At 40.9% G+C, this 24,404-nt stretch overlaps 2 gene segments (V, D, J or C); both read left to right on the top strand.

Moving 5' to 3' along the window:
* Nucleotides 5,120–6,112, top strand: LOC102158447. The segment is given in 2 exon segments: nt 5,120–5,403; nt 5,530–6,112. Coding segments are annotated over 2 exon segments (384 nt in total).
* On the top strand, nt 21,497–22,597 carry LOC102157901. The segment is given in 2 exon segments: nt 21,497–21,767; nt 21,878–22,597. Coding segments are annotated over 2 exon segments (459 nt in total).

Below are 24,404 nucleotides of genomic sequence, written 5' to 3'. Positions count from 1 at the left end.
TATTGTTAGAAACACAGTACAACAGGAGATCCCATCGTGACACAGTGGAAACAATCCGACTAGGAGCCATGAGGTTGTGGTTTGATCCCTGGCCTCACTCAGTGCGTTAAGGATCTGGCGTTGCTGTGAGCTGTGGTGTAGGTTGCAGATGTGGCTCAGATCTGGCACGGCAGTGGCTGTGGCCAGCAGCAACAGCTCCGATTGGACCCCTAGCCTGGGAACCTCTGTGTGCCACAGTTGCAGCCCTAAAAACCAAAAAAAAAAAAAAAAAAAAAAAAAAAAAAAAAACCCACAGTATAACATGTGGGAGAGCACACAGAGAATAGTCTATTTATCTAAGGCAGAAGTAAAGCAGTAATGCACACCCAAAGAAGTGGGGGGTGCACTCTCCTGAATGAGGAGCATGCCAGAGAGTTGATTTAAGCCACTTATATGGGGCCATTTTTCCAGATCTTTGTAATCCATTAGCCCATTATCTTGTTTTACTTTTCACACCTGACCAGATCCAGGGCCCTTCACTGATCTGCTTGTGCACATTTTGGCCAAGATGGATTCTAAAGCAAAACATGGCAGAAAGGTTATCTGGACTTATGGCCTGACACCCCCTCCCTTTCTGGCTCAGAGAGGTCTCTCTGCACATGCATAGTTGAGATCTCCCTGACTCTGAGATGGGGAGTATATGACCTCTTGGTCTTTTGTCCAAGCAGGGCTCAGCCCCTCTTTTGATCCTGTCATTACTATTGTTTAACAGTTCATAAGACAAGTACCAGTTATTTGCCTTGTGCCTGTTGTTATTTCTGTCTTGTAGTATAGATAGGTGGCTGGCTGTAAAATGTTAATCCCAGAGCACACCTATCTCCCACCTCAGGAAATGTAAATGAGGGGCTAGTTGCAAATGTCTATCCTGAGCACATCTATCTCCTGCCTCAAAATCATTCCTTTGATGTGCTTTGTAGCTGTTAGGGGGCAGTATTCAGTGTTTTCATATCCTGAGTTCCCTCAGGGCTCACCGGCTCACCCTTGGAGGTACTGCAATCCCTGAAGACTATGCCATACATTCTTTTCTGATGTGACAGGGAATATTTTATTTCTCAATGATGCCGCCACTGATGAAACTGAGTAGGACCTTGTGGGGCTCCTGGACACAATTTCTTTTTTTTTTTTTTTTTTTTTTTTTTTTTTTTGTTTTTTTTTTTTGTATTTTTGGGCTCCAAGCATATGGAGTCCAGCTGGGTCGATCAGAGCTTAGCCACCCTACCCAGCCACAGCATCCGAGCCGCTCCCCACCCACCCCCCCGTCAACCACTGCAGCAGGACCCCCCCTCTGCCTCGACGCCCTCGCCCGACGGCTCCCTGGACACAATTTCTTGTTTTTAGGAAATAGGCCTCATTCAGCCTCCATGACCTTCTCTGAGTTCCAAAGGGCAGGTTCAAACAGTTGCTCATCAGGGAAGAGAGGGGTGCAGGGACCAGGGAGGAACAGTCAAGAAACAGTAGTGTAGCCTAGGAGCAAAGTCCTGTACCTCCTCAAGGAATATACATAACAACACCTTCGAGTTCTTCTGAAGAAATAAAACCCCAATATATGAAAAGTGTTAACTACTTGATGAAGCATTCTTCATTCTGGAAAGGAGGACCTCCAGAATCCATCCTGGGGTCACTAAACACCAGCTTTGAAGAAGAATGCAAGCTTGTGTCTAACCTGATCCTTACTGTGGCCGTATTTTCCACTCCCCAAACTAGAAGACCACCTCTTATTTTCTCCCAAAGGGGGGCACATCCTTTAAGGGATTAGCCTGTGGTGGCCTCTTTTGCCTGATAAAGCAATAAAGCTATTTTTTTCTCCTTCACCCAAAGCTCTTCGTTTCTATTTGGCACTGGTGGACAGTGGCTGAGTTTTGACAACAATGATGATAATAACAAATTGACCTGTATCTTGGGTTTTTACTCATTTTGTGAACAGATGGTCATGATATATTGGGCAACATCCCACAGTCACAAACATCACAAAGCTCAATTTAGAGTCTTAATGTTTACTATGCGTGTGGTATTAAAACCAAAACACTTCTGGCTTGAACACAGCTGAAACCCAGATTGGAACTTGAATCCACTGTTGTTGTTGTTGTTGTTGTGTTTGTCTTTTTAGGGCCGCACCCATGGCATATGAAGATTCCCAAGCTAGGGGTCCAATCAGAGCTGCAGCTGCCAGCCTATGCCACAGCCACAGCAAGGCCAGATCTGAGCCACATCTGCGACCTACACCACAGCTCACGGCAATGCCAGATCCTTAACTCACTGATCGAAGCCAGGAATCAAACCTGCAACCTCATGGTTCCTAGTGGGATTTATTTCGGCTGTGCTGTGATGGGAACTCCAAATCCACTGTTTTTTCATTAGAATCACTCACATGGTGTCTGGACTTACTGAGATTTATGTTCTTTGTGTCTCAGTGAAGAAGCAATTCAGTGAGAGGCAAAGTGATAGGCAAGAAATAGATTTATTAAGATAGGACCTTTGTGAGGGATAAAAGTGAGCAGGCAAGGAGGCTCTGCCCAGAGGATTAGTTGGGATACATTTTTATAATTCAAGGAAGTGGAGGAGGGGAAAGACCACTTCTTCCTCATTCTTTGAGTAGACATTAGGCTTATATCACTAACTTCTTCCCTTTGAGGTCATGTTGCAGGATTCTCATAGAGAGACAGGACACTGAGGTTTTTGCCAGGAAGCAGCCTTTATTCATGCCTGCACTGGCTCAGCGGATTCATATCCAAAGGCTGAGCCCCGAAAGCAGGGGGGCATTGTCTGATATATCCTCCTTTATTTTCCCTTTTACATTTTGTTCCCTTTGTCCCCCTTGTAAGACAACATAAATTCTGTAAATTCTGGTTGGATGGTCTATGTTACAGAGTTGAACATGGATACTGATAATGCTCTGCTGCCGCAGAGTTACGCATGCACACACAGATGCTGGTTATGCCACATTGCCTTCCCTTTGTTCTGGGAGGGCCCTTACCACAGTCAAACTAGGACTGTTGTGGTGCTATTTCAAATCAGCAGAAGGGAGGTAACATATGAGAAAATACTTTGAATCATCTCAGGTTTCCATGAGAGGGTCTCCTACTTTGGAATATCGTCTTTCCCTTAAATGCCTGTCTTTGGTCCTAAGGATTATCATCTTGCTGAACTTGAATGCAGGCCTCATTTTACCTTTCAATTAATGACCTGAGGCATATCTCATGCTTTTATTTATGGTTTTATAAGTTAAGTAAGCCTGCCTCATTCTGATGGCAGCATCTCTATAAAGTAAATCACTTTCTCTAATTTACAGTGGTCTCTCAAAGTTCCCTAGGTTTCCCTCTCAACTATGGTCCCCTACTGGACGTGTACAACTACCTGTGTAATTATCCTACTCTATTCTTATCAGGATCAGTGAGTGTTTCTATATACAACTCTTTTAAAAAGAGGGACCTTGCACCTTCCTTTGCTAGGCATAGGTTCTGAGTTGAAGACTTCTCTTTTTTTTCTTTACATTGCACTGCACTAAAATTTCTCCTGAAAGGGTACAAAATACACCACCACAACATATGCCTCTTTGGAATTTGGAATATTGCTTATTCTGAGATAGGTTTTTTTTGTTTTTTTTTTAGGGCTGCACCTACAGCATCTGAAACTATCTAGGGTAGGGGTTGAATTGAAGCTGCAGCTGCCACAGCCACAACATTGGATACGAGCCACAATCCTGTTGTGCCACAGCAGGAATTCCAACAAGGCAGTATTTTAAAATTTAAGTATTATGTCTAAATATATATACATTATATATAATATATATATCATGTATAATATATATATACATGATATATATATTTAGACATAATGCCATTGCACACTAAATAGACTAGTGTATAGTGTAAATATAACTTTTATAAAAAATTTGTGTGACTTGCTTTATTGCAATATTGGCTTTATTGGTGTGGTCTGGAACTGAAGCTGCAATATCTCCAAGGTGTGCCTGTGCTCAATTTCATCTGTAGATATTCAAACCCATCAATATTCTTTTGATGATGTAGCACCCATAAATGGGTGTTATATTTCAGTCATGTTCTACGTGGATAGCAGTGGGATTTTACTTTTTTATCTGAATATTATATCATTATTGTTGTTGCTCTAAAACCACTGAATCTTCATAATTCTGTTTGAAGTAGACAGATAATCTACTTCATTTTCATGGTGTGGACCTGTGTGCTAAGCTGTTTGTTTGTTTGTTTTTTTGTTTTGGCCATGCCTGGGGCATATGGAAGTTCCTTGGGCAGGGAATGAACCCATATCACAGCTGTAACCTGAGCCACTGCAGTGACAACACTGGAACCTTAACCTGCTGAGCCACAAGGGAACTCCCCGTCTGATCTGATTTTTAATTTCACCAGACAGGGCAATTATCTCCACATCCCACTGTGTTCTCCTCTCAATTTGATGCTGACTGCCAGCAAGGCCATCCAAAGCTCAGCTTAGGGAAGTTGATCTGATTATCTTGAACAATGGTTCCACTGCTTTTACATAAAGACTCTAATATATTACTGCAACTTTTGGTAGACTGCTTGTTAATCAGCATCTCTATATAGTAAATCCCTTCTCTATTTTATAGCTCCATTTTTCATTGAGGCAAGGATTGATAAAATATAAGGAGAGTGATATATCACATATTTGGGAAGAAAGAAGCATGTTCAGTGGAAATTTTTTTTTTTTGTCTTTCGGTTTTTTCTAGGGCCGCACTCACGGCATATGGAGGGTCCCAGGCTAGCAGTATAATCCGAGCTGTAGGCACCGGCCTACACCAGAGCCACAGCAACCCTGGATCCTTAATCTACTGAGCAAGGCCAGGGATTGAACCCGCAACTTTATGGTTCCTAGTCCGATTCGCCAACCACTGTGTCACGACGGGAACTCCTTCAGTGGAATTTTTTCATGCGTCTCTAAGTAGAAGGAAAGCACATGTTAGCTTCCTGTGGGGGAGTCTGGGTCCTTGGTCCTATGTGTGGCCTCCAGAGGGCGATGTTGCACAAACTAGAGATCCCTGTTTCCCTTGGAGATGGGCCTTTTCCCCTAAGCCCCTCCTTCCTGCAGCTATGAGGGCAGAGGCATCCTTTCCAGTTCTTTGAAGATAGGGACAGATGAGGAGAATCACAAATCAGAAAGCACTCAAGATCATCTCATCAGTTTTTGTATTTTCACCTCAACAAGGGGCTTGTCCAGCCCAACCTTACTCACACCTCCTATTTTCAAGAGCTAGGTTCTGCACCTGCTTCCGGCCTACTTGAGATCTTCCAGAAAGAAGTCGGCAGCGTTTCCACTGCTCGGCCATGTTCCTGTTGCTCATCCCAGTACTGGGGCTGCCTTTTTCTCTGAGTGAGTAATAGTCTATTATAGTCACTAAGTCCACAGGAGTAAGTGTTCTCTTCCTCAAATTTTAGCAGAAATGCTTTTCATAGTGAAATCTGCACTGCTCTTACTGATATAACGTTTATTTCGCAGGGGATGCCAGAGCCCAGTCAGTGACTCAGCCTGATAAACATGTTACCGTCTCTGAAGAAGGCTTGCTGGAGCTAAAGTGCAACTATTCCTATAGTGGAGCTCCTTATCTCTTCTGGTATGTCCAGTACCCCAGCCAAGGCCTCCAGCTGCTCCTGAAGTACTTATCAGGTCCCCCCCTGGTTGAAGGCATCAAAGGCTTCAAGGCTGAATTTAAGAAGGATGAAACCTCCTTCTACCTGAGGAAAACGTCAGCCCTTTGGAGTGACTCGGCCAAGTACTTCTGTGTTTTGGGTGACACAGTGCCCAAGTCTGCAGGGGGAGCTGAACACAAACTCTGAGATGCTAGGGAGGATAAGTGCACCTGGAAGGTTTTAGATTCTGACAGAGTAGAAATCTTGGTGTTTTTATGACCCAATGTATGGAAGCTCAAGACCTTGCTGAGCTGGTGTGGGGCAGAGGAATGTAAAGTGGTTGGATATGTGAGTGGGACATGGACCAAAAGGGTTTTTCTTTTCTTTTTTTTGTCTTTTTGTCTTTTCTAGGGCCACAACCGCAGCATATAGAGGTTCCCAGGCTAGGGATCTAATCAAAGCTGTAGCCACCGGCCCATGCCGCAGCCACAGCAATGCCAGATCCAAGCCGGGTCTGCGACCTACACCACAGCTCATGGCAACACTGGATCCTTAACCCACTGAGCGATGCCAGGGATCAAACCCGAAACCTCGTGGTTCCTAGTCAGATTCGTTAACCACTGAGCCACGACAGGAACTCCGGGTTTTACTTTTCATTCATCATTTTATCTTCCAATAATCCAAAGCAAATGTGAACTCCTTTTGATAACTTAACTCCTTTCAAACTTACTACTTCCCAATTTGGTAATTTCAAGCTGGTTTTCTTGGAATCTTTCCTTCCAGTTCCACTCTGTGCTGGTTATTTTTGCTCATTTTTTTTAGGTGCCCAATCTAGGAGTGACAAGATGATTGGGATTGTGAATAGCTTAGAATATGGTATTTTTATGTAGATTTAGTAATTTATTAGGAATATTAAAGAAAGTAGACTGAATAACTCAAAAATTTTAATATCTATTTAGGTGAGAGGAGATGATAAATATAGATGCTTTTTTTTTTAAAGTAAAGCTCACTTAATTTTTTCCAGTTATAACAATAGATTCCTATTCCTTGGACATTCTGCAAAGCCACTTATTATAGGAAAATTTTAGAATTGGTGGGATAGTAACTTTTGGCAATTTCTCACAAATACTGTCAGTGTATTCTTTTTTTACTTTTATTCTGTTTTAATATGGTCTCACTGTGGGAATGTTAGAAACTGGTTCTCATCTGTTTGACACTGCTATAATGGTGCACAGGGTTTAGCAATGTCTGGCCCCCGAAGATATATGATTAAGAGTTGCCACAAGGAGTTCCCATCATGGCTCAGCGGTAATGAACCCTATTAGGATCCATGAGGATGTGGGTTTGATCCCTGTCCCCCATCAGTGGGTTAAAGGATCTGGCCTTGCCATAAGCTGTGGTGTAGGTCACAGACTCGATTCAGATCTGGTGTTGTTGTGGCTGTTGCGTAGGCTGGCAGCTGTAGCTCTGGTTCGACCCCTAGCCTGGGAACCTCCGTATGCCGTGAGTGCGGGCCTAAAGAGAACCCCCGCCCCCCCCCCCCAAATAAAGAGTTGCCACAAAAATTAAAAAAGTCAAAGGGCATGAGAAAGATATGACTGTCCCCTGGTTAGGATGAAAATCTCTATAAGACATCTAACTGTATTCTTAAGTACCTGAAGCCTTGAAAATCGATAGCAACTTTAAAAGAAAGTAAAGGGGAGGATGTGAAGGAGGGTAGGATTTTTTAGTTGTGAACCTCTTTGAAACAGTTATCAAATGTAATGTTTTGATTTTTAAAAATAGAACATTACAAGTAAAATTGCCATCTCTTTTATTTTTCTCCTCAATCTTCTTGCTTTTCCCAAGACAAACTTATAATGAATTTTGTTTCTCACATCCATGTTTTTAGTATTTCTAATATACATATGTTTATCTCTAAATAATATGTGGTGATGTATTTTGTGTTTTTAGATTTACATGAATGCTATTGCATTGTTTGTATAATTGTGAAACTCGGTTTTTCATTAAAATATTTCTGAGATACAGAAAAATTTATACAGAGTTATATTTCATTACTTTTAACTGGTATGTAGTCTCCCACTTTATGACTATACCATATATCTCTTTTTGATGGACATTTGTATTGTGCAAAACCACCAATGATTGTCTTAGGCTAAAGTAGACATTCTGATTTACAAAGCTCAGTGGACCACAGAGGTATTGACTTCTTTCATGCCAGGAATGTTTTTAAGGTGAGTCCCCTCAGTTGTCTACATAGGAGCTCAGGGACTATTTTTTTTGCAACTCCCCGCTTCTCCTCCTCCCACATCAAGTGCTCCGATATGAAGGAACATGACGAAACAGCCTACCCAGACTTAGAAGCCCTGTGTCCCAAATAGGAACCAAAATCTCTAGTAAAAATTTCAAAAATCATTGCCTCAAAGCCATTGCTTCCTACCAAGTAGTCACAGTTCATTTACATGCAGAAGTTCCTGCAACTCAGCAGCAACCTGAACTGCAGCAGTGACAATGCTGGATCCTTAACCCACTGAGCCACCAGGGAGCTCCAATCAGGGATCATTTTTTCATAAGCAATGTTATCTAATAATACAACTGACGTCTCACCTTTATCAGATTTCCAAAGGAACAGAGGTATAAAGTTAACCTAATTTTTTTTTTTTGTCTTTTTGTTGTTGTTGTTATTGTTGTTGTTGTTGTTGTTGTTGCTATTTCTTGGGCCACTCCCGGCATATGGAGGTTCCAGGCTAGGGTTGAATCGGAGCTGTAGCCACGGCCTACGCCAGAGCCACAGCAACGCTGGATCCGAGCCGCGTCTGCAACCTACACCACAGCTCACGGCAACGCCGGATCGTTAACCCACTGAGCAAGGCAGGACGAACCCACAACCTCGTGGTTCCTAGTCGGATTCGTTAACCACTGTGCCACGACGGGAACTCAAGTTAACCTAATTTTTCATGCAGAAAGAAGAGTTTTGCTAATCTTTTACTCAAGAGGTGTTTCTAATTTTTTATTATTATAGCAATTCTACAAGGAATATATGTTTTCTTTGTCTTTCTTTTTTTGTCTTTTTTTTTTTTTTTGGTCTTTTTGCCATTTCTTGGGCCACTTCCACAGCATATGGAGGTTCCCAGGCTAGGTAGGGGTCGAATTGGAGCTGTAGCTGCCGGCCTATGCCACAGCCACAGCAACTCAGGATCTGAGCCGCATCTTCGACCTACACCACAGCTCACGGCAACTCTGGATCCTTAACCCACTGACCAAGGCCAGGGATCGAACCCACAACCTCATGGTTCTTAGTCGGATTCATTAATCACTGAGCCACGATGGGAATTCCTATGTTTTCTTATATATAAATTATAAATATTTCATTGCATATAGGTTAGAATTTCTATGTTATATACCTAGAAGTGGCATTGCTGGGTCATGTAATTTGCATTCCTAAAATTTACTTGCTATTGCCAAATTGCTCGCCAAAACATTCTTACCAACTTTTACTCACAACGGCAACATAAAACCTCCTATTTCCTCATATCAAAGTCTTAATAGTCCCTGAATCACATTCCCCCTCTCCTCCCTGTGTTTCTTATATTTCCCAAATAAACTTCTTGCATGCAAAAATTTTTTCAGGGTTGGTTTCTGGAGGAGTTTGGGTACATGAATGGTCCTAGCAAGAAAATATACAGAACAGGAGTTCCCTGGTTAAGTGAGTTAAGTGGGTTAAGGATCTTGCATTAGTTCAGTGGCTCAGGTTGCTGCTGTGGCATGAGTTTGATCCCTGGCCTGGGAACTTCTTCAAGCTGTGGATAGGGCCACAACAACAACAACAACAACTACAACAAAAGCCTACCAAAACCAAAACAAAGAAACAAACGACAAAGAAAATATACAAAATGAGGTTCTGGAATTAAATTATTCATGGTCAGGGGGCAACAAGGATCCCATTATTCAAGGTAAGTGTGGGTGGTGATAAGTCCTGACAGGCTGCAGTATCACAAGTACTAATTACTTGTGGGGAACTGGCAAGGGATTCAGGTATAAGTTATTGCAGTAGCTTATGTGATGCCTTTAGTATTTGAGAGGTATTGTGATAATGGTAAATTTGTGTACTGTGGAGTTGGTTAGTTGTTAGGTTTTAGCAGGGAAGGGTTAAAGTCAGCCAGCACCACTGTTTGTCTTTCACCGTCTTTAATCAACAGTGATCTTCAGAAGATAATGGCTGCTGCTTACTGCCAGTCTCCCAAACCTTGTGAAAATTCACTTTTGTACTCAGAACCATAAAAAGAATTTTGGGAAATGTATTTATTACACAACCAAATTGGCTATAGAATAACCCAGTATGAAATGCATAAAACCACTATGAACAGAAAGAAATCTTAACCTCTTGAGTATCATACTCTCCCAATACAGATATTCCTCAAATTTTCTTTCACTAGATTCAGTGGGAATTACTCAGTGGGAGAATCTGACTAGCATCCATGAAGATGCGGGTTCGATCCTTAGCCTTGCTTGGTAGGTTAAGGATCTGACATTGCTGCAAGCTGCGAGTTCCTGTCGTGGTGCAGCAGAAATGAATCCAACTAGGAACAGTGAGGTTGCAGGTTCAAACCCTGGCCTCGCTCAGTGGGTTAAGGATCTGGTTGCTGTGAGCTGTGGTGTAGGTCACAGACAAAGCTTGGATCTGGCATTGCTGTGGCTGTGGTAGGCAGGCAGCTGAAGCTCTGATTCAACTCCTAGCCTGGGAACTTCCATATGCCGCAGATGCGGCCCTAAAAAGAAACAAAGAATACGCACTTTGGAGATGCAGGCTGCTGAATTCATTACACTCCAGAATTCCTTGTAATTAATCTTTGCTTTATCAACTCTTCCTACGTCTGAATGTCTAATTCCCTGTACTGAATTTCTTTCTATTTAAAATATTTGGACCTGTCTCTGTTTACCTGACTGACTTTTGCCCAATCCCTCTGGGTATATCTAAATCCCTTCAGCAGAGCTCTGAGTTCTTGAAGTCTGGGCATCTGAATAAAATCTGCTATTAGCTGGTCATTAGCTTAAGCCATTTTTGTTATCAATCACTGTCCCCATACATTTCACCAGATCTTTTGGTACAATTCCTCAACAATACTCGCCTGTTGTACTTATGAACTCATGATGTGCATGTTAGGAATGGAGGGTTGTTACATCACAAAGGGAGAACGCTGACTTGAAAAAGTAATGGAAATATGGAAGAAAGACTGTTCACTCTGTTTATTTCTACTTTGACTTCAGGTAGAGTTAGATTAGAGGCATGTGCCAAAAAACCAGGTGAAAAGGAAGAAGACTCTGCTTGTTCAGAGATTTGACACTGGATGGAAGGGAAAAGGGAGAGAGAGAATTGCTTATGAACACAAACGATATCTAGAGTTAAATTTTCTACCCAAGGCTGAAACTTGTTATTATTTAAATCCTTGATGCAGGACCATGTAGCTGGCTTTTCCAAATTCATGGAGAGTGAGTTTTCCAGGAGACACATGGAAAAAGGCTTCCACACTCTGATACATGTTAGTAAGGCTTGATAGGTAAAAGGCATCCTCTCGCCTAGGTTTGTCCTGTGAACAGTCAGAGTGTTTTAAGTTCAATGGGAAAGAATAGAGAGACTAAGTAGCATTTGATTTTGCTACTGCGACTTCAGCACTACCACATAAAGAGAATGGCTTTAAAAATCTCTCTGAGGATTGGAGGCATTTTTCCCATGCTGTCCCCAGAAGTGATCACTGAAACTTTGATTGTCCTCCTTTTTTTTTCCCTTTTCCTTTTTCTTTTTTAATGGTAGCATCCATGGCACATGGAAATTCCCCAGCCAGGGATTGAATCTGAGCCACAGCTTCAACATAAGCAGGTGGGCTGGCCGCTGCAGTCAGATTCTTTTTTTAAAATTTGTTATTTTTTTTTTTTTTATGGCTGCACCCATGGCATATGGAAATTCCTGGGCTAGGAGTCGAATGGGAACTGCAGTTGCTGGCCTCCGCCACAGCCACAGCAATGCCAGATTCAAGCCGCAACTGTGACCTATACTGCAGCTTGTGGCAACGCTGGATCCTTAATTCACTGAGTGGGGCAAGGGACTGAACACACATCCTCATGGATACTAGTTGGGTTTGTTTCCTGCTGTCAGATTTGAACCCATTGCACCACAATTAAGAACTCTAGTTTTTTGCTTGTTTGTTTTTTGTTTTTTGGCCTTTTAGTTCAGGGTTCCTGAAAGTTGTTTTGTAAATTTGTGTAACATTGGCTACATCACAAACCACCAGAGATTTTTTAACTTCTCAGACTTCAAGTCTAGAGATTATGATTTTTTAAGTATAGAGATCTTTAAATCTGTATTTTTAAGTTGATGACCAGTTAACACTTATATACAAAAAGAAGTTCCACCCTTGCTATAAAACATTTCTGTACCTCAGCAGACATGTCTTTACCAATTCTAGAAGCTGAGATGGAGCTCATTTTTTTTGTCTTTTGAGGCAAATCCATATCATCTGAGTATCTTATCATGTCACAATTTTTCTGAACTATATTAGTCAATAATTTTGACAGAAAAATTTATGTAGAGAGCATACTTCAGGAAAAATTTCCATTAAAAGTTTAGTCTCACAACATTTTGCCTGATGTGCATAGGTCAATCAGATTATCTGAGAATCACTAAAATCCTAAGGGAGAAGAAGGTTTTGTCAGATATTTTTATAGGGATTCAATTATTTTAGTGACTGTATTTCTTCAGTGCTAAAAGTCATGTATTTTTTACTTTTTGATGTGAAGCAGTAGGGTATTTCAAGTAGCAGCAAATTTTCAATCACTGATAATTCACGTAGTCACTCATTTATGCACTTAAAAGTATTTGCAGACTACTTGCTAGGTGGTTTATGTGTAGGAATAAAGTAGTGAAAAAAAGTTTAATCTCTGCTGTTCAAAATCAACTAATGACTAAATGTGGTGTTTCTCTGATTTTACCATAAAAATTGCTTATATAATGTTTTAGGGGCTCATGAAATAGGCAAACAATGGCTAAATAAGAAAAAGTAAAATTGAATGCTTCTCAGAAATGGCATGATATGGGTGGGGCTCCCATGTCAGATTGTGTGCTGGGGGAAACAAAGGCTTATGGAAAATATCAGCTATTTAAAAAAAAAATTATTGGAGAATAGTTGACTTAGAGTATTGTATTAGTCTCAGGTGTATAGTAAAATGAATCATTTATACATATACAAATATCCATTCTTTAACTACATAGGCTATTACAACTATTGAATAGATTTCCTTGTGCTATAAGTAGGTTCTTATTAATTATCTATTTTAAACAGTGAATCTTGGAGTTCCCATTGTGGCGCAGTGGAAACGAATCCGAGTAGGAACCATGAGGTTGTGAGTTCGATCCCTGGCCTTGCTCAGTGGGTTAAGGATCTGGCATTGCCATAAGCTGTGGTGTAGGTCGCAGACACAGCTCGGATCTGCCATTGCTGTGGCTGTGGTGTAGGCCAGCAGCTGTAGCTCTGATTTGACCACTAGCCTGGGAACCTCCACATTCCTCAGGTGCAGCCCTTAAAAAACAAAACAAAACAAAACAAAACAAACCAAAAAAACTCAAACAAACCCAAAAAACAAAACAGTGGTATCTATATGTTATTCCCACCTTCCTAATTTATCCCTACCCCCCATGGTTCCCCCTGTGGTAACCATATATTTGATTTTGTAATCTGTGAGTTTTTTTCTGTTTTATAAAGTTCATTTGTATCATTTTAAAATAGATTCCATGTATAAGTGATATCATATGATATTTGTCTTTCTTTCTGGCTTACTTCACTTAGTATGATAATTTCTAGGTCCATCCATGTTGCCAAAAATGGCATTGTTTCACTCTTTTTTTATGGCCAAGTAACATTCCATTGCATCCAACTATTCTTTAGATTTACAAAGATCATCTTGAAAGCTAACATTCATCATAAAAGTAAAGCTAGAGACTAAGATATAGGACTGACTGTTGAGAGGAGAACATGTTAGCAGCATCTGAGTGTAGCATCTCACCCACAAGGGGGTGCCTCTTCCTAAGATATACGCATTTCCTGTTTAAATTCTGTGTTCACCTTTATCCATTTACTGTGACCTTAACATTTTTTCACACTGAGCAAGCACAACTCAAGGACAACAGAGACTTTTAGAATGAACTCTTCTCCTGGATCAGTGATTGTGCTGTTCTTAATGTTTGGTAAGTGAAATGGCACATAGAGCTTAGAGGCTTTTGTTTCATTATGGGAGTGTCATTTTTTTCTTTTGGCTATACCTGCAGCATGTGGAAGTTCCTGGGCCAGGGATCGAATTCCCACCACGGCAGCAACCTGAGCTGCTGCGGTGATATCACCAGATCCTTAACCCTCTTCACCACAAGGGAATGCCATGGTGGTATAACCTTTAACCGCAGTTTTCATGAAGGAGCCCACATCATGCCAAGGTAAACAACCATTATTATTATTATTATTATTTTCAGGAGGAAGCAATGGAGACTCTGTGACCCAGATAGAAGGTCAAATGACCCTCATAGAAGGGGATTCCCTGACTGTGAACTGTTCTTATGAAACCACACAGTATCCTGCCCTTTTCTGGTATGTCCAGTATCCTGAAGAAGGTCCACAGCTTCTGCTGAGAGCCTCGAAGGTCAATGATAAGAGAAGTAACAAAGGTTTTGAAGCCACATACAATCAAGAAAACACCTCCTTCCACTTGAAGAAAGCCCTAGTCCAAGACTCAGACTCAGCTCTCTACTACTGTGCCCTGGAGGACACAGTGACAGGAAGTGCAGGGGGAGCCGACTCTGGGCACTGGCCGCTGAGTGTCTGACCTCATGATCCATTCTGATTTAGGAACCAGGAACTAGGCTACTGTTTTATCACCCACACCCACCCCAGGCACTCTTGCTGGTGTAAAAGAATTCCACTCTAAAGACACAGCAGAAAAACAAACAAACAAACATGTCTCATATAAGACAGTTTAATGATGAGAGTGAAAAAAACAATCTATTACCATAGTTTCTTTATCAGGGATGAAATTTGTGAATTTTTTTTTTTTTCTTTTTAGGGCCGTACCGTGGCATATGGTAGTTTCCAGGCTAGGGGTCGAATCAGAGCTATGGCTACCAGCCTACACCACAGCCACAAAAACATGGGATCCAATCCACCTCTGCGACCTACACCTCAGCTCATGGCAACGCCAGATCCTTAACCCACTGTGCGAGGCCAGGGATCAAACTCTCATCCTTATGGATTCTAATAGGATTCCTTTCCACTGAGCCATGATGTGAACTCCCTAAATTTGTGATTTTAAAAATATAAAATCTCAGAGTTCCGGCAGTGGTGCAGCAGGTTAAGAATCTGACTGCAGTGACTTGGGTTGCCACAGAGGTGCAGGTTCAATCCCTGACCTGGCACAGTGGTTTAAAGGACCCAGTCTTGCCATAGCTGCCATGTAGATTGCAGCTGTGGCCCTGATTCAATCCCTGGCCCAGGAACTTTCATATGCCACGGGCACTGCCATTAAAAAAAAAAAGTATAAAATCTCCAGTGGATGAAATGGTCTATGTGTTCATCCTTGCATATAATTCTAGCCCCCGACCATGTCCTAGGTCATCCAGGGAAATAGTATATTTAAACATACACCTGTAATAGATGAGGATGTAAATACTCAATGTTTCAGTGACAAGCTGGGCAAGAAAGGATGATTTCTAGAGAAGCTTCAGCCCAACAAACAATAGATTCTTAAAGGAAGAAAGAAATGTAAGAAAGGAGGAGGAGAGAGTCCTGTGCATGATCACTCATACAGAAAGTAAAGATAGAACTCTTCCTTCCTTCCTTCCTTCCTTTCTTTCTTTCTTTTTCTTTCTTTCTTCCTTCCTTCCTTCCTTCCTCTTCCTTTCTTCCTTCCTTCCTTTCTTTCTTTCTTTCTTTCTCTTTCTTTCTTCCTTCCTTCCTTCCTTCCTTTCTTTCTCTTCCTTTCTTCCTTCCTTCCTTCCTTTCTTTCTCTTTCTTTCTTTCCTTCCTTCCTTCCTTCCTTCTTTCTTTCCTTCCTTCCTTTCTTTCTTTCTTCCTTCCTTCCTTCCTTCCTTCCTCTCTCTCTCTCTCTTTCTTTCTTTCTTCCTTTCTCTCTCTCTCTTTCCTTCCTTCCTTCCTTCTTTCTTTTCTTTTCTTTTCTTTTTTTTTTTTTTGCTTTTTAGAGCTGCACTCGTGGCACATGGAGGTTCCCAGGCTAGGGGTCAAATTGGAGCTCAGCTGCCGGCCTATGCCACAGCCACAGCAACTCCAGATCCGAGCCACGTCTGTGACCTACACCATAGTTCACGGCACTGCTGGATCCTTAACCTTCTGAGCGAGGCCAGGGATTGAACCCGCAGCCTCATGGTTTCTAGTTGGATTTATTTCCTCAGCGCTATGACAGGAACTCCAAGATGGAACATTTCTTACAGTTATTTTGGGGGAAGTTACATGTCAGACATGGATTGGTGTTCTCCATGTGCTTTTAAAGTAAAATTGTTATATTCACTTTAATTAGAATAGTGCCTGCATCATAGTAAAGTCTCTTCAGGTATTTGTTAAATGAATAAATGAATAGGAAAACCCATTATTGTTTCCACAAAAAAGCTAGTAATTTTTTCATTACACAAATGTATTCAATAAAGAATTATTTGTGCATACTCAGTGTCTGATCATAATCTAAGAGACAGTACACAAAACAGACAAAATCTGCTGCCCTTAATAGAACTAATTTTCTTATAGAGCTTACTCAGTGTTGCTGCCATTCTAAGTCTTTGCTGTGCTCAGATCATTTGATTCTCTCCAAAATCTGCTCTATATTACTATGTCCATTGTATATGAGGATATTGAGGCACAAAGCATTTAAGTCACTTATCCGTGCTCACATAGGTAGTTTGAGCAGAGCCAACACTCAAACTCAGTTTCTTTTTTTCCCTTTTTTCTTTTAATAGCTGCAGAGGTGGCATACAGGAGTTCCTGGTCTAGGGACTGAACCTGTGCCACAGTAGCAACCTGAGCCAGATCCTTAATCTATTGTGTCGCAAGGGAACTCCTGTTGATTATCTTTTATTTAGTCATTTTCCTCAGTCCTTTGTATGCTGGGTATTTTGGGAATGCTCTTACACATTCTAAATATTATGTTGTGTAAACTTAAAAAAATGATCTTCGAAGAATGTTTCAGCAGGAAATTGACCTATGTTGGTTGATTTAGTAAGTTTTCTCTCTCCTTTTGTAAGTGGTGGCTCACATCTTGGTTCAGTTCTTTACTCTTTGATATGTTGATATGGGTCCTTCCAAGCCCTGTGTAGCTTAGGAATTAGTTTGAAACCTGTTGGAGTGGCTCAAATCTCAGGTCAGTTCCTGAAATCGCTGCTGTGTTGGTTTGAGTCTGCCCTGCATGTATGTCACTAGGTTTGGTTCAACTCTCAGTTCAGGTACCCAAGGTTTGCTATTCTGGTTTGGAGAAGCCCAGTGCATACAGTGCTTTGGGATTAGCCTGAGACTTAAGCTCTATCTCCTTCCTTGGCCCACAGGGCCAGAAAGATGGTGTTTCTTTCAGTTTTAGCTTCTTGGGTCATTGCCACTCTGCCATTGGAGACCTAGGATCAGAGTAAAGCCAAAAGAGGAAAAGAGAAAATGTGAAATTCACCCTTGTGGGAGGGTGTTTCCAATTCTTGAATCCTCTACACAAAATCTGCTTTTGTATAATTTTTAGAGTCCATAGGTCATTATCTTTCATATTTTGTTTGGTTTTTACTTGTAATCTGTGGAAGAGATGAAGCCTAGGTATCTTAAAACTATCTCCTATTCTACCAAGTTCCTGCATTAACTTCTGGTTTTCCAAAACTCTCAGCAAGAATGGCTATTTGATATTTCCCCCTACTATTATTTTTTATTATTTTCCTTGAGTTGATCTCCTCTAGTTTTTATATTTTCAAATTTGTTTTTCTATCATGATTATTTGATCATCTGATTATAAGTTCTGATTTTCTGGGTCTTTTATCTCTCATTCTCCAAATTAATGAAATTTTCTCTCTGGTGTTGGAAAGTGAGGATATTGCTTGTTTTTTCTCATGTATTAAGTACTACAATTTTTTTCCTAAAATCTAGAACTTCTGAATTCTGCATCAATTCCCAAGATTATTCTAAGGCATGGTGCAGCTGTTGAAAGACTATCTTTTCAGTACCTAAAACAGAGCTATTTTGTTTACAATTTCTTCTTCCTTTATTTTTTTTTAATGTCTTAATTTTTTCTTGCCTTTAATGGACCATTGTTTTTGGTGTTATGGGCTGTCTGTGAAGACTCTTTAATCTTTCTAGCAAGTAATACATTTCTTAGAGTCCTGTCAACATCTTTATAGGAGAATATTCCATTTCTTGTCTTATTATTTTTCAATTCTCAAATGTTGCTTTACTATAGACAACAGGAAAATTTTTTTGCATTCTTCCAGTGCAGAGAAAAGAGCACTGTTTTGAGGGGTCAACAAACCTGTAGACTTTGTTTTTTGTTTTGTTTTGCTTTTTTGTGGCCATGCCCATGGCTTGTGGACATTCCCAGGCTGGGGATTGAACCTGAGCCACAGTAGCAACCTGAGCTGCTACAGAGACAATGCAAGAGCCTTAACCCTCTGAGCCACAAGTGAACTCCTAATCCTGTGGACTTTGACATTGTCCATGCTGGGCTTTGCCACTACCCACAAATGCTGAGAGGAGTTAGAATGACTGTCTACCTGAAAGCCAGCAGGAATTCCTCCTAGTAGCTTATTTTTGAAATAAGGATACTGTTTCTTTCTGTCCTAACTTTAATCCTTAATATCATCCCATCCATTTTGTGTATTCTGGAAATGTGTAAATCTCTCATCTCCAGATGATCCCTATTTTTTTTTTTTTTTTTTTACTCTTATGAGTTTTGGTTTATTCTTTGTCACATTTCTATTCTTTTAGTTATGAGGAAAATTGGAAGAGATGGGAGGGAAGTGTATAGCTTCAGAAACTAGAAGGCCACACTCATAGACTATAGATCCACAAACTGACAGCACTACTAAATATTCTATGTAAAAGGCAATCATAACAGGAGGAAATAAGTGAATGAAGAACCCAAGGCGAGGGCTGGGCTTATGCTCCTGGAATCAAAGAATAGAAGTATTCTGACTTTTGTCAGAGGGTTCCATTGACCACAGAGAAAGTACAGATTTTCTCCAATCCCAAGTTTTTAAGAGATTGCTCTCTTGGTCTGGTTGTATTTCCTTTAGCCACAGAGGCTTCGGTAATGGTCTTTCCTTTAGCCCTTAGGACAAAGCCTTCTCATCCAGAGCTACTTCTTTCTCATAGCAGCATTACTCTCATCATACAGGCTGTGCCCTTTTTTTTTTCCTTCCTCCTTCATTTATTTTTCCCACCTCTTCCAACCCCTATTTCTGGGAACCACCAATCTGTTCTCTATAAGTTTTTTTTTTTTTTAAGGTTTCATGTATAAGTGACATCATACAGTCTTTCTTCCTTCCTTCCTTCCTTCCTTCCTCCCTCCCTCCCTCCCTTCCTCCCTTTCTTTCTTTCTTTCTTTCTTTCTTTCTTTCTTTCTTTCTTTCTTTCTTTCTTGGCTGTACCTGGCATATGGAAGTTCCCAGACTAGGGTCCAGTTGGAACCATAGCTGTGCCACAGCCACAGCAACACCAGAATGGAGTCATGTCTTTGACCTATGCTGCAGCCTGCAGCAGTGCCAGATTCTTTAACCCACTGAGCGAGGCCAGGAATTGAACATGCGTCTTTATGAATATTAGTCGGGTTCCTAACTGGCTGAGCCACAAAGGGGAACTCCTTATCATACAGTATTTCTATATATCTCTCTGACATATTTCACTTAGTTTAAAGCCCTTATGATCTATATACATTACTGCAAATAACAGGAGTTTCTTCTTTTTTTTTTTTAATTTTTTTTGTCTTTTTGTTGTTGTTGTTGTTGTAGTTGTTGTTGTTGTTGTTGTTGCTATTTCTTGGGCCGCTCCCGCGGCATATGGAGGTTCCCAGACTAGGGGTCGAATTGGAGCTGTAGCCACCAGCCTACGCCACAGCCACAGCAACGCGGGATCCGAACCGCGTCTGCAACCTACACCACAGCTCACGGCAACGTCGGATCATTAACCCACTGAGCAAGGGCAGGGACCGAACCCGCAACCTCATGGTTCCTAGTCGGATTCGCTAACCACTGCGCCACGACGGGAACTCCAGTTTCTTCTTTTTTATAGTGTGTGTGTGTGTGTGTGTGTGTGTGTATATACACACACACAAAGACAGGTATGTGTGTGTGTGTATAGCATTTTGTTTTCCATTTGCCATTTGTCTGTTGATGGATACTTGGTTTTTTTCCATATCCTGGCTATTATAAATAATGCTACAAAAAACATGAGGGTGCAGATGTCTTTTCAGTATGATGACTTTGTTTTCTTTGGACAGATACTCAGAAGAGGATCATATGGTACTGCTATTTTTAATGTTTTGAAAAACCTCCATTCTGTTTCCCAGAGAAAAGCTACTCCAATTTACATTTCCATCGACAGAGCACAAGGGTTCCCTTTTCTCTAACTTCTCCAACACTTGTTATTTCTTGTCTTTTGGATAATCACCATTTCAACTAGGTTGAGGTGATATCTCACTGTGGTTTTGATTTGCATTTCCCTGATGATTAGTGATGTTGAGCTCCTTTTCACGTACCTATTGGCCATCTGTATGTCTTCTTGGGAAAAATTTCTTTTCAGGTCCTCCACCTTTTTTTTTTTTTTTTTTTTTTTTTTTTTGCTTTGTAGGGCAGCACCCACTGCATATGAAATTTCCCAGGCTAGGGGTCAAATCAGAGCTGTTGCTGCTGGCCTCCACCACAGCCACAGCAATGCAGGATCTGAGTTGAGTCTGAGAACTATATAGCAGCCCTCGGCAACACCGGATGCTTAACCCACTGAGTGAGCCCAGGGATCAAACTGTGACCCCATGGATATTAGTTAGGTTGTTATTGCTGAGCCATGACAGGAACTCCAGACATACTGTTTTCAGTGCTAGTGTTTGTAGTATAGTTTGAAATCAGGAAGTGTGATGTATTCAGCTCTGCTCTTCTTTCTCGAGATTGCTTTGTATATTCAGGATCATTTTTAGTTTTAATTTTAGGATTATTTTTCTATTTCTGTGAAAAATGCCATTGGCATTTTGATAGGAATTGCATTGACTCTATAGATTGCTTTGGGTAGTATGGATATTTTAACAATATTAATTCTTCCAATCTTTGAGAACAGTGTATCTTTCCATTTATCTGTGTCTTCTTCAATTTCCTTCATCAATATCTTAGAGTTATATGCCTTGTCTTTATGTCTAAAAGATTTCACAAGGATCATGTAGCTTCATGAGCATCAGCCAGGGAAACTATATCTGACATCCTCCATCACTGTAGCACTGGGCCATCCAAAACTTAGTCTGAGGCAATTAGGTTGATTCCAAAGACTGTCATGGACTCAAATTCTAAGTCTGAGATACCTAAAAAAAACCTGATTTCTCAGTGTAGTTACTTGTTACTCTACTTTTATATGACATCTAATTTCTATGGATGGTAGGACTAATATACCGTCATAGATTTGGGAAGGTAAAAACATATTGGGAAGATGGAATTTTTGATATAGCTCAGGAAATACAAGGAACTAATAATTAGTTCTCTCTTGGGCTTTGAGACCTTTGGTTCTGCATCTGACCTCCAGAGGGCGATGCTGCACAAACTGGAGATTCTTGTTGAACATCATCTGCTCAGGTCCTTTTCCCTGCAGCTGGCTGAGTTCTTTGCAGAGGTGAGAGAGAAGACCTAGACATCAGAAAGCTCCAGGCTCATCTTTGCAGCTTTTGCATTTTTATCTAAGCAAGGAACTTGTCATCCCAACCTTCCCCACACTTCTTATTTCCTGCCACTTTCCTGTCTGCTCGAGGGAGATTTTCCAGAAAAGACCAGACAGCGTTTCCACTGTGCAGCCATGCTCCTGTTGTTCTTCTCAATACTTGCGATGATATTTGCCCTGAGTGAGTAAAATTTCATAGTGGTCTAGAGTTCGACAGACTCGTACCACAAATGCTTACTTTTCATAGTGATGTCTGCATTGCTTTCATTGATATCACATTTATTTTTGCAGGAGATGCCAGAGCCCAGACAGTGACCCAGCCTGATGACCACGTTTTGGTTTCTGAGGGAAAATCCCTGGAGCTGAGGTGCAACTATTCCTATGGTGCAACCCCATATCTCTTCTGGTATGTCCAGTACCCCAGCCAAGGACTCCAGCTTCTCCTCAAGTACTTTTCAGGGGATACCTTTGTTCGAGGCATTAAAGGCTTTCAGGCTGAATTTAAGAAGAGTGAATCTTCCTTCAACCTGAAGAAACCCTCAGCCCATTGGAGTGACTCAGCTGGGTACTTCTGTGCTGTGAGTGACACAGTGCCAGGTATTGTAGGAGGAGCTGAACACAAACTACTCATGGTAGTGGAGTTTTTGGAGACTCAAGATCTCTTCTTGTATTTAAAAAGTCTCTTGCTATATGGTGGCAAATGAGGCAGAGAGCTGAGCAGACCTAAGTACTTATATATAAGCCTATAATTCCATGTCTGGTAAATTTTATTTCAGAAACTTTTTGCTTTTTTGTAGAAACCACAAAATTCTAGAATTACATTCTTATATAATAATCATATGCCTAAGGACTTGCCTTTAGATTGACTGCTGAAGGAGATGACTACATGGGTTTTCATTTATCATTTCATGTCTCACCCAACACAGACAATGAAAGATGATCTCCTCATGTTTTCTCCCTGAAAATTTGCATTTATGTCTACTTGGTCATTCACAGACAATTTTCTTGAAATTTTTCCCCTTAGATCTCACTGTGCTGGTCACAGTGTGTTAGAATATTTCCTCTGAGTTTAAGCATCTCATTTAGGAGAGATTCTGAAAAATTAGAAATGGATTCTTTGGATTCTTTTTTTTTTCTTTTTAGGGCTGCACCTGCGGTATATGGAAGTTTCCAGGCTAGGGGTCGAATCAGAGCTGCAGCTGCTGGCCTATGCCATAGCCACAGCAATGTGGGATCCTAGCCACTTCTTTGACCTGCACCGCAGCTCACAGCAACGCCAGATCTTTAACCCACTGAGCGAGGCCAGGGATCAAACCCATGTCCTCATGGATACTAGTCAGGTTTGTTACCACTGAGCCATGACAGGAACTCCAGAAATTGGTTCTTATATGTTAACATTGTCGTAATGAATCACATAATAAGATTAGCAATGCCAAACTCTGCTAGAAATATTGATAAAAATTGTAGTGAATACTAGAAGGTTATTGGAACCAGTATAAATTTGTGATCTCATATAAACTTTTTGCTTAGGATGGAAAGAACTGTAGAAGAAAGAAGCTTTTATAGTCCTTGTGTTCTTCAAGGAACATAAAAAATACTCTGGAGAAAGAGGAAAAGGAAAAAGAAGTTTTCTAGCTGCTGTTTGGCTTACACTATAGTGTATAAAAAGATAGGTACCTAGGAACTCTTAAATATAAAAGGAGAATGAGTAGATTGTGACCAGTGGTACATCTTAGTGAAACAGTCAGTCAGAAGATAACAGTAATTTTAGGACGTACTGATAGGTTATACGTAATGAATGTGTTTAAGTGGTTGCTGGATGGGCCTAAGGAAAGTAAATGGGAAGTTAAGAGACATGAAACTGTGAATAAGGACTGTATGCCCATTTAACATCTCTCTTCCTCCCTCCCTTCCTTCCTATTGTTGGACCACACTCTCTCCTCCCTCTATTTCCAGGCGACTAACTGTCATTGGTTCAACGACATTGCCCAAAGGTACTATGGTGGGCATTTTATGTATGAGAAGGAGAAGTTTCTTTTGAGTCTGAACTCAGTCAGGCTGAGTTTGAAGAAAAACAGTTTCTACACGAAGGACCCCAAGGAGCTGGGAGATCATATCTCTCTGTCCCTCCCTCTCTTCCCCTGCCCCTCCCTTCCTTCTTTCTTTTTAGTAATAATTTATTATGATTTATATTATATGATTTTTTGAGAAACTATAATAAAGAATTATATTAGGAATAAAGTGGAAATCCTGAGGTATTTTATCTATGAAATTAATAATTTTGACTTTTAGTGTAATTAACTGGTCTTACCACATACTCCCACAACTCAGAAGGAGCTGGCCTAATTGAAGGGTGGAATAGCTTACAGTGCCAGACGGAAGACAACATCCTGACAGGACGGGGCTGGGTGTAATAGGATTCAGCGTGTGCTTTGAATCAGAGGCCATTATATGTCACTGCCTCCCACATAGCCGGAATATGTAGGTCCTGGAATTAAAAGGTAGATATGGGAGTGGCCCCTCTCCCTACTACACCTAATAACTCATCAACAGACTTTTAGACTCCCATTTTGGCAACTTTGGGCTGTGTTGATCTGGAGATCTTAATTCCTAAGGGAAGAATTCTTCCACTGGAGGCAGGTGGGGAAAGGCTCCAGTCAGTGGACAATTAGACTATCTCCTGGACATTTTGGGCTCTGTAGCCATCAAACCAACATGGAAGAAAAAAATCTATTGGCTGGAGTGATTGATCCTGATTAATAAGTGCATATTGGGTTGCTTTTATACAATGGAAGCAAGGAATATTGCGTTGGAGCCT

Source organism: Sus scrofa, chromosome 7 (genome assembly GCF_000003025.6).
Source record: "Sus scrofa isolate TJ Tabasco breed Duroc chromosome 7, Sscrofa11.1, whole genome shotgun sequence".
Classification (NCBI taxonomy): Eukaryota; Metazoa; Chordata; class Mammalia; order Artiodactyla; family Suidae; genus Sus; species Sus scrofa.
Note: the sequence above shows the minus strand (reverse complement) of the source record. Positions and strands in the feature narration are given on the sequence as shown.